The sequence below is a fragment of the Telopea speciosissima genome, unplaced genomic scaffold (genome assembly GCF_018873765.1).
Source record: "Telopea speciosissima isolate NSW1024214 ecotype Mountain lineage unplaced genomic scaffold, Tspe_v1 Tspe_v1.0144, whole genome shotgun sequence".
Lineage (NCBI taxonomy): Eukaryota > Viridiplantae > Streptophyta > Magnoliopsida > Proteales > Proteaceae > Telopea > Telopea speciosissima.
In genome coordinates, this window is record NW_025317480.1 from 76,657 (window position 1) to 86,053 (window position 9,397).

The 9,397-nt window shown below is 42.8% G+C and overlaps 1 protein-coding gene and 1 long non-coding RNA gene across 2 annotated transcripts in view; one reads left to right on the forward strand and one right to left on the reverse strand.

The window, feature by feature from the left end:
• LOC122647763 (mediator of RNA polymerase II transcription subunit 33A-like) overlaps nt 1-7,694 on the forward strand; it is a 70,625-nt gene extending 62,931 nt beyond the window's left edge. The window contains exon 10 of the mRNA XM_043841086.1: nt 6,596-7,694. Within this exon, the coding sequence (XP_043697021.1) occupies nt 6,596-7,680 (1,085 nt within the window). The 3' untranslated portion in view covers nt 7,681-7,694. The remainder of the gene's footprint in view (nt 1-6,595) is intronic.
• A 971-nt stretch (nt 7,695-8,665) lies between these two features.
• Nucleotides 8,666-9,397, reverse strand: LOC122647762. Its single transcript, XR_006330962.1, has 3 exons — nt 9,325-9,397; nt 9,169-9,238; nt 8,666-9,075 (listed from the first exon to the last, which is right to left on the reverse strand). It is a non-coding gene; the product is annotated as an uncharacterized LOC122647762 (long non-coding RNA).

Genomic DNA, 9,397 nt, shown 5'->3' on the forward strand with positions numbered 1-9,397 from the left:
ACCGAAGATGGCATCCGATTAATTAAATATACGGCAGTCTCAAATGCAAAATGCCAGTATTTATGTGGCACAGACCCATGAGCAAGAAGGGAAAGACCAGTCTCAATAATGTGTCGATGACGTCGTTCAACGGCACCTTGTTGCTCATGGGTGTGTGGCGCAGAGATGTGGTGAGAAATTTCAAGTTTGGAGAAGTATGTGGGGAGAGAGCGGTACTCACCACCCTAGTCGGTTTGCAAAGCCTTTATTTTTCTACCAAACAAACGTTCCACATGGGCTTGAAATTGAGGAAATATAGCAAAAACATCAGATTTGCGTACCAGGGGATAAAACCAACTATACTTTGTGTTATCGTCCACAAAAGTCACATAATACCGGTGTTCAAAAATAGAGGGAGTGGGCGAAGGGCCCCAAACATCACTATAGAGTTAATCTAATGGAAATAAACTTCTACTATGAGTTGCAGGAAGAGAAAGACGATTGGCCTTGCCCAATTGACAAGTCTTACAAAGTTTACTTAAAGCAGAGTTGTGAAAAGGTAAATCATTGATTTTAAGCATAAGTTTGAGGAGACGCTCATGCGGATGCCCAAGACGATGTTGCCAAATATTGAGGGAACTACGGAGAGCAGAATGTGCAGTTGGTGGAGTCCTGGGATTTAATTGATATAGGCCAGCTCTACTCGGACCTAAAAGCAGTGTTTCCTTGGTTACCTGATCCCTCACAAGAAAATGGGATGGGTGAAACTTAAAGAAAACATTATTATCTTTCGAAAACTGTTGAACAGAAAGGAGAGACTTAGAGATGAAAGGAACATGCAAAATATTGTGTAAATAAAAAGAACGAGAAGAAAAAGATGGAATGGAAGAGGAACCAATATGCGAGATCTGTAAACCCTTACCATTACCTATGTGCAATTGATTTGGTCCATAATAATCATCATATTGAGAAAGGGACTTGTTAAAAAATTATTTATCCACTTGTGTCCCCCTTTGGATGGTCCGCCGTGTTAGAGCTCCTGTATGATATACATATTGTTTCCTCCCTTTCCTACAAGGTCGGCCTTTTAGAGGAAGCGGTTCCAACATGGTATCAGAGCAGCCAGGGGTCACGGTATCGAGTCCCCTTGGGAGCGGGTAGGTGTTAAAAAATTATTTATCCACCCGTGTCCCCCTTTGGATAGTTTGTCGTGTTAGATCTCCTATATGATATACATGTTGTTTCCTCCCTTTCCTACAAGGTCGGCTTTTTAGAGGAAGCGGTTTCAACAGGATTGAATGTCAGGGGTGACATGGTGCGAGGCACCAGTGTCAGGATACCACGGGAGAGTAGTGGATGGGTACGGGGTGGGTAAAAGAGGGGGATTGGGGTGAAGATAAGTGGGAGGTGTTGCGATAGGGGTGGGGTAGGTAGGATAGGTATAGTGGGCTGCAGGGTTGGAATGAGGATTGAACGGGTAAGGGGAATTGATGGGGTAGCCAGGCTGAGAACGGTAAAAGCACCGGTCTGTGGAATGGTTTGCCTGTTTGCAGATGGAGCACCAAAATCGGCCATATCGTGTAGGCAATGTACCACGACCACGGCCAAAGTCACGGCCTCCACAACCCCCATGCCCACCATGACCCCCACGGTTTGGTGGAGAAGAACCAGGGGTGCCTGTTGGGGTGGAGCGTTGAACATTGTTGGCAGTGATTGGAGTGTTAGAGGCAGCAGCATCTGTCAGAGAGAGTTTCTTCAAGGATGTGCCATGAAGGAATTCATGACTCAAGAGCATGGCATGTAGATCATCATAGCTTATCGGGTCCTTCCGAGTGAGGAGGGAGGACACATTAGATTTAAATTCTGATTTAAGTCCTCGATAAATATGAAGGTTAAGCGCACCAGGGCGCAGTGGATGACCAGCTGCAGAGAGTTCCTCAGCAATGGACTTAGCACACTGCAAAAAGAGAGAAACGGGCTCGTCCAGCTTTTGTTCAAGATCAGTCAGGGCCATATTCAAAGACATCAAACGGCTCTCAAAAGGAGAAGAGAACGCCGAAGACAAGGTTTGCCAAATATTACGACTTGTACGCTTTCCAACGATGAGGGGAAACACCTCTTCAGAGAGAGATGAAACAAGCATGCTTCGAATCAACGAGTCTTGGCGACACCAAGCAGCAGCGGCAATGGGTTCCTCAGGACACGGGGTGGTGCCATCGACATGGCCAAATAAATTCTGACTGTCAAGAAACGGTTCTACTTGAGTTTGCCAGAAAATAAAATTCTAGAATGTGAGTTTTAAAGAAATTTAATGGTGAGCATGATTCAAGGATGGGGAGGAAGAAAGAGACATTGGAGAGGATGGTATAATAGGAGTGGTGGTGTCAGTGAGAGTGCCAAGTGCAGCATCATTAGCAGCAGTGCTATTCTCGTCTGCCATGAATGAAGAGAAGGAGAAGAGAGAAAGAAAAAAAAAAAAAAGAGATTAAGATGAGCTCGGTGGAGCTTGTTTGGCTCTTGATACAATATTAGTGTGAATAGTATTCCTTAAAATTATTCATGATCCCAAACGGATACATATACAAGATACATGATGAGATCCTAGATCTCTGAAACTAGGAAACCCAATATTGGTTGATAGAAGAGATCCATCCACAACCGATCAATATTTAGTTGCCATAGATAGCTTGGTCCATATCACATGGGATAATGAACCGAGAAAGGAAGGTAAATCATCTCCAATGGTCTTTCTCTCAATACTTTGGTAATGAATTAAGTTATTTATTCATACAAAAAAAAAATTCAGAATGATGGTAATAAATGTGTCTTAGGTTTTATGAGGTGAACATAGGTTTGGGGCTTAGAGTGGTAAGTACCCTCGTATCCAAACCCCAGATAGTAAATCAGCTATGATGAATAAAGAAATTCAGAATGATGGTAATAAATGTGTCTTAGGTTTTATGAGGTGAACATAGGTTTGGGGCTTAGAGTGGTAAGTACACCCATACCAAACCAAACACAATTAAACCATTAGTTTTCTTCCCTCATATTTCATTTTAAAATCTAAATTTTTTGTTACAAAATATTATCTTCTTGGGCTTATTGCCAACCCACCCCATGCCAAGCACTGTCCATTGCACACAGCCGATTTAACCCACCATCCGATCCAGAATGGACCATCACAAAACAGGTCGACCATCTGCTTTTATTTATTAAGAAGGAGAAATATCCATCATATTCTCCTCACTTTATTCTGAAAGGTATTTGATGTAAAATTTAGGCAGTGTTAGCAGGGGAAAGAAATGAAGAAAGGCAAGCATGTGGTTCAGTCCGGTCCTGTTTTGGTTCAGTTTTCTGGTTCAATGCTGGTCATGCAATTCCAAATCTTGTTCACCCATGAATCTCCAATAGCGGGGCTAGTTTGGAGTCCTATTTTCATATTTTATTTGAGGAAGGGACTACCCTCTAGGCTCGGCCCTACGTTGAGAAAATTTTATTGGTAGGCTGGATTAGGACTATTGTTAAAGTCGTGGTTACATACCACGATAGGAGGATTCCCCTCTGCTAAGAACCCTCTCTATCGTGGGTCTCTCTCTCTCTCTCACTCGATGTCTATCTCTCTCTCTTATCTCAACTCCTCTCTATTCTGATGTGTTATGGCTGTGGAATAGTATTGATCCTACCATTGCTGCCAATGTCATTGTTGAATAATGTATACCTGAATACCGTGGGGTATTCTGAACTTTTTGGGGTCTTATTTTTATGTTTTTATGTTTTTATGTACCGCCAACTCTCTTAGTAGAGTCGGCTAGAGTAGGAACAATTCTGTCCTTTAGGTTATAATCTTTTTCTTATAAATATAAGAGCTTGCTTGATCATATTGATCATTCGGCCCATTCATTAAAATTGTTTTTGTTAGCATTTTTTTTCTACCTTGACCATGGCCTCGCCCAGATGAACCACGGCCTCTACCAACAATAAAGCCTGAATTTTCCTTAAGAGGTGGTGAAGATTCCACTTTGGAGGTAGTAGATGTATGTTGAAGCCATTCATTAAAATTGTTTTTGTAAACAACTTTTTTCCTTTTTTTTTCATGTTTCATACAACTGTAAAAGGTGTTGGAATGATCTGAAGGAAAGTCTTTCAAGGGAAAAAAAATTTCACACACATTTGAGTTGTATGAAAAATTATTCAATTGTAAGCAGGGTGACAAATCCTTGAATGAGTATTTCAGCAGTTACAAGTAACTGATTGAAGAACTCCAGGTACATCAACCTCTTACCACTGACCAGGAGCAGTTGAAACTGTAAAGAACCGCTGACTTCATTCAAGGAGAGGAGACAAAATGTAAAACGGACCGCAAACTATAGGGCGCGTGCTATAGAAAGACATGTGGCTGTGGAATAGGACGGGCACATATATCGAACCTGCCCGACCTTCTCACAGATACCCCTCGCAACCAATGTGAGCTAGTAGAGGCCGGAGGTCCACTTGCTTCTAACGTTCTGCACCTTCTAACATCCATCTCAAAATGAGCTACCTCGTTATGTTATTTGCTTTTCTTCTTCATCTCCTTCTGGTCTACACCCTGATTATCAGGCAGTTAAAAGCCAACTTCTGGTCTGCGAGAAAGTACCTTCCCTGAATGAAACTTTCTCGTCTTCAACATACATCTACTACCTTCAAAGTGGAATCTTCACCACCTCTCAAGGAAAATTTTGTCTTTATTGTTGGTAGAGGCCGTGGTTCATCTGGGTGAGGCCATGGTCAAGGTAGAGGTCGTGGCCGTGGAACTGTTGGTCGTGGTACCACTGGACTCAAGGAAAATTCTGCCTTAGCTTGATCCCTCTCTAGATCACCCTCCTAGGGCTCCCTCTACATTTCTAATGGTCGAACTAAGAAAATGGATAGGTTGGCCTTTGCAAGGAGTCTCCTCCGAAGAACCCCGCCGTACGTCTTCCATCACCATTACTGATGATGTAGGCTACTCGTTCAAGCAAGAAGTCCATTTCTAATTGTTTCCCCCTCATTGTTCAGTCTGCAAGGTGTTTGGCCATGATACAAAACCTGCTCCCCAAGGTCGACTGTTGCCATGGACCAACCCATCACCACTTGCATCACTGCCTCTGATATCGCCGCTTCTGGTATTGACTCCTTTGACCCCAACAACCCTCACCGTACCATCTACCCCCCTCCCCCACCTTCTCTAACTCATCTTAGCCATCTTCCCTCACCTGGGCATCACTCCCGTAGCCGAAGCCGTTGGAAAAGCCGCCGTCAGAAAACTCACCACTGGCGTCGTGTATGTCTTCATGAACAACCTGCCTCAGGGTCCCTTTATTGGCCACGACGTTGTTCATACCTTCTGACCATTGATCAATAACCCTATTAGGACCATTGGAAACAACTGTTGGGATATCCACGCATAAAGTGAAAAAAATAGTCCCACATCGGATATGAATGGGGATGTCTGGTAGGGGGGATATTGTTGTTTGGTCTGCCTTCTCTACTGGCCTCTTCAGTTCTAAATCAGCTTGGGACCTCATCAGATCTCACAGCCCTTCATCTCCCTGGTGAAAATAGTTTGGTTCAAGGGCTTCATCCCTCTCCACAACTTCACTGTTTGGCGGGCCATCTCCAACTGCCTCCCATCACAATCTTTTCCCATGCACCGCGAGATTCCAGTAATCCTTTCGTGCTGCCTCTATTGGAATGCTAGGGAAGATGTGGATTACCTCTTTTTTGGTTGCCCCTTCTCCTTTGCAATTTGGAAAGGTCTCCTGAGTAAATTCTAGCCGAGTAGAAGAAGAGTCCTTCCATTAGCTAGAGAGTGGATTTGGGTGGATATGACATATGCCGGCAACTCTGTCTGTAATATCGTCCGCAAGCTTGCTTTTGGAGCCACAATCATTCATATTTGGATGGAGCATAATCTCAAAAAAAGGTCCTCTACTACTAGATCCTATGAGCTGATTTGGAAGTCCATTTCTTTTGAGTTTCTAGCAAGCTATATTGGGTCTCCTCTCGTAGAGTAATTGATTCCCCAAGGAATATTGTTGTTTCTTGGGGGTTGGGTTTTACTTTGCTTTGTATAGCTCTCCTGTATTGTTCCTTCCCCCTCCCCCTCCTTTTTTTCTTTGGCGCTTTGTTTCCCTTTCTCCTTTTGATAATGAATTATTTGTTCACCCCAAAAAAATTGTGATTCCTTTACCCAGTGATTATTTATAGGTTTTGAATATTTTGCTGCATTTGGTGTTAAAGCAAGATGGCTAGTTGACGGAGTAGCTAGGAAAGTAAGTATATTGGTTTTTCATTGCCAAGTAAAATTAGCTTCAGTTTGTGTATGCTGATAATGAATAGCACAAACCTAATTTGTAATTATTTATACACTTCAGCAACTCATATCCACGGAGTGAGATGATGGATTTTAGGGTGATAAAACTAGATATGAGAGTTGAGTAAACATTAGCCTTATATTATTATTGTTGTTACTATTTGTTTAGGCAGTGAAATGTGTTGAGAACTCCTAATCTATTCATTGTTCTGTTTTTCCTCGATGATTTGATATAAATAATATTAATGCATTAATTATTTGAGATTATTTCCTTTTTGGCAGTTACACCTGTGATGCTTCCGTTGCCGATGGCAGCTATGGTTAGTTTAACCATAACATTCAAACTTGACAAGAGCTTGGAATACATCCATGGTGTCGTTGGACCTGCTTTGGAAAATTGCGCATCAGGATGCCCTTGGTCTAGCATGCCAGTTGTTGGAGCATTGTGGGCCCAAAAGGTTCGTAGGTGGCACAACTTCATTGTTGTAGGATGCTCCCGGTCTGCCTTCAAACAGGACAGAGAAGCCGTTGCCCAGCTTCTCAGGAGTTGCTTCAATTCTTTCCTTGGGTCAACGCATGACACCAGCTCCCACATGACTGATCAGAGGGGTGTAAACGGTCTCCTGGGCAGCACCATTGATGCTTGTGGGCTCCGTCCTTCCATAGCTCCTGGTTTCCTATACCTCAGGACTTGTAGGACAATACACAATGTCCAATTTGTGAACGATGTGATTGTAGAGCTCGTTGCTAAGTCGGCCCGAGAATTGGCGGATAGGTGGGCAGGTGCAGGCTCGTCTCGGTTGAAGTCTTGTCAAGAATCACTTGCAACTGCTGTGGCGAGAGCAAAGCAGGTGGCAACACTTGGTGCGAGTCTCTTGTGTGTGGCAGGTGGGGTGCAACTGGTCCAGTTGTTGTACCAAGAGACCATTCCAACATGGCTACTCTCGACTAGGGAAAGGAAATTAACAGAAGCGGTTTCTGTGTCTAGAATTCTGGAAGGGTATGCCATGGCTTATCTGTTGGTACTATCAGGATCCTTCATTTGGGGGGTGAGGGAAACATCACCATTCTCTAGACGGGCCGGTATTGTTGGGATACATGTGGATTTTGTGGCTGGGGCACTGGAGGGGAACATATCGCTGGGTTGTCATCCAGCCACTTGGAAGTCATATGTATCATGTTTTGTAGGTTTGGTGGTTAGTTTTGCTCCGGCTTGGATACAAGAGGTGAAGTTGGAAACGTTGAAGAAATTAGCAAATGGGTTGAGAGGGTGGCATGAGTTTGAGTTGGCTCTTTCTCTTCTTGAAAGAGGTGGGCCTGCAGCAATGGGATGTGTAGCAGAGCTAATACATATGATGAACGATTGACATATCATTTTGACATTTTGACATTTTGACATTTGACGGAGGAGAGGGTTTAGTAATTTAAATTAATTAGTTCCATTTAGGCATTTACATTTAAATGGGATGGGAGGGAGGTGGGCATCCGCATCCGCATCTCATGTAGTGACCATGTCAATGTTCAGTCTATATATTGCATTTGTTCCTGCCATATTTATCCATGTTCAGTCTATATATTGCATTTGTTTCTGCCATATTTATCCATGTTCAGTCTATATATTGCATTTTCCCTCTCTGTTTTTAGTAACAAAATAACTGCCATATTTATCCATGTCACAGACGTGTAAAAGTTTCATGTAGGAACCTTTTTTTTCGTTTATTCCCAAAGATAGTTAAGGGAAATTTTTTCACTTTTTATAAAATATATTTCACTTGCTAGAGAAATATCTGCATTTCACCTTAACCAAATGGCGCCTAAAGTTTCGAACTTTTGATAAAGGGTTAAATATGCATGCACCCCTAAGTCGTTCAAAAATTCCACATGCACCCCATGCTTTTTTGACAATTCCTCAGACATCCGTTGATAATTCCACGTGCATCCCTTGCTTTTCAAATTAATCCATATTTAAGTCCTACAGCAAATATCAGGACGTTAAATGCTAATTGCTACAATGCCCTGCTGCTCTGGCGAGTCGCCCATCTGCTGCTCCCTGACCAATTGCTGCTCCGGCGACCACCACTTGCTGCAGGTAAATTCTTTTTCTCTGCTTCTTCTTCTTTCTCTTCCGGCAAGTCCAGGTTTATTCAAGAATCGTAGGAAGGTAAGAGTCCAGGTTTATTTGGTTCTTCCCACGCTTTCTAGTTTCTATCCCAGTCCAAAGGATCTGATTGGACTGTTGCTATCCCTTTGTTCATCGGCCAACCAAACAATGAGGGATTTGTAGAGGAAGCTCTTGACGCGATTGAGTTGATGCACCTCTGCGGAATGTTAAGGATTTCTGTGGAGGCAGGAGTGCTTCACAGGATTTCAAGGTCTTAATGGATTCTTCGATGTTTCTGAGAATTGATTGGGTTAAGAAACTTTCAGTTTTGGAGATGAGGTTATTTTCCAAAGTACTCTTCCATCATTTCGAGATACTCTCCGGCACAACGAAGGGGAGCTACATCGGAAGCTATGAGGTCGATCTTCACTCCATAGCAGAACTTTGTCGCGGTCTCGAATGCCTGAGAACCACCCGGAAATTCTGGAATAGAGATCTCACAGGGCTCCTCTAAGATATCATCTCTTTCTCCATCCTCCTCTCCTTCTCCTAATACTTGAAGCTCTAGTTCTGCAGCAGAACTTCGTCATCTTCTACTAGGATTGTTTGCTTGCTCAGTAACCAGCTGATGAAGCTTTCTAATTTTCGATATTAGAGGAAACTAAAAGAAAGAAAAAAAATCATATTTTCAAGAAAAATGAAAATTTTGCATTCAAAGAGGAGAGAACTTATGAAAGGTTTGATGATCACTGACCTTATGGAGATGGAAAGTCATGTTTTCGACTTTGATGACAATGTCGCTAGGCAACCCCGTAGTACAAAACCTGCAAAATGCGGTGAAGACTATGTTCATAGACCAGTAAGACACAAACGGAGAGAGAAAGAGAGGGGGTAAGAAGTATGAACCTACCATGCCTGTCCTTTGGAGCTCGATTTTTCAATATCAGGCGCCATTTTCTTAGGAAATCCTAGTTTTCCTCAGA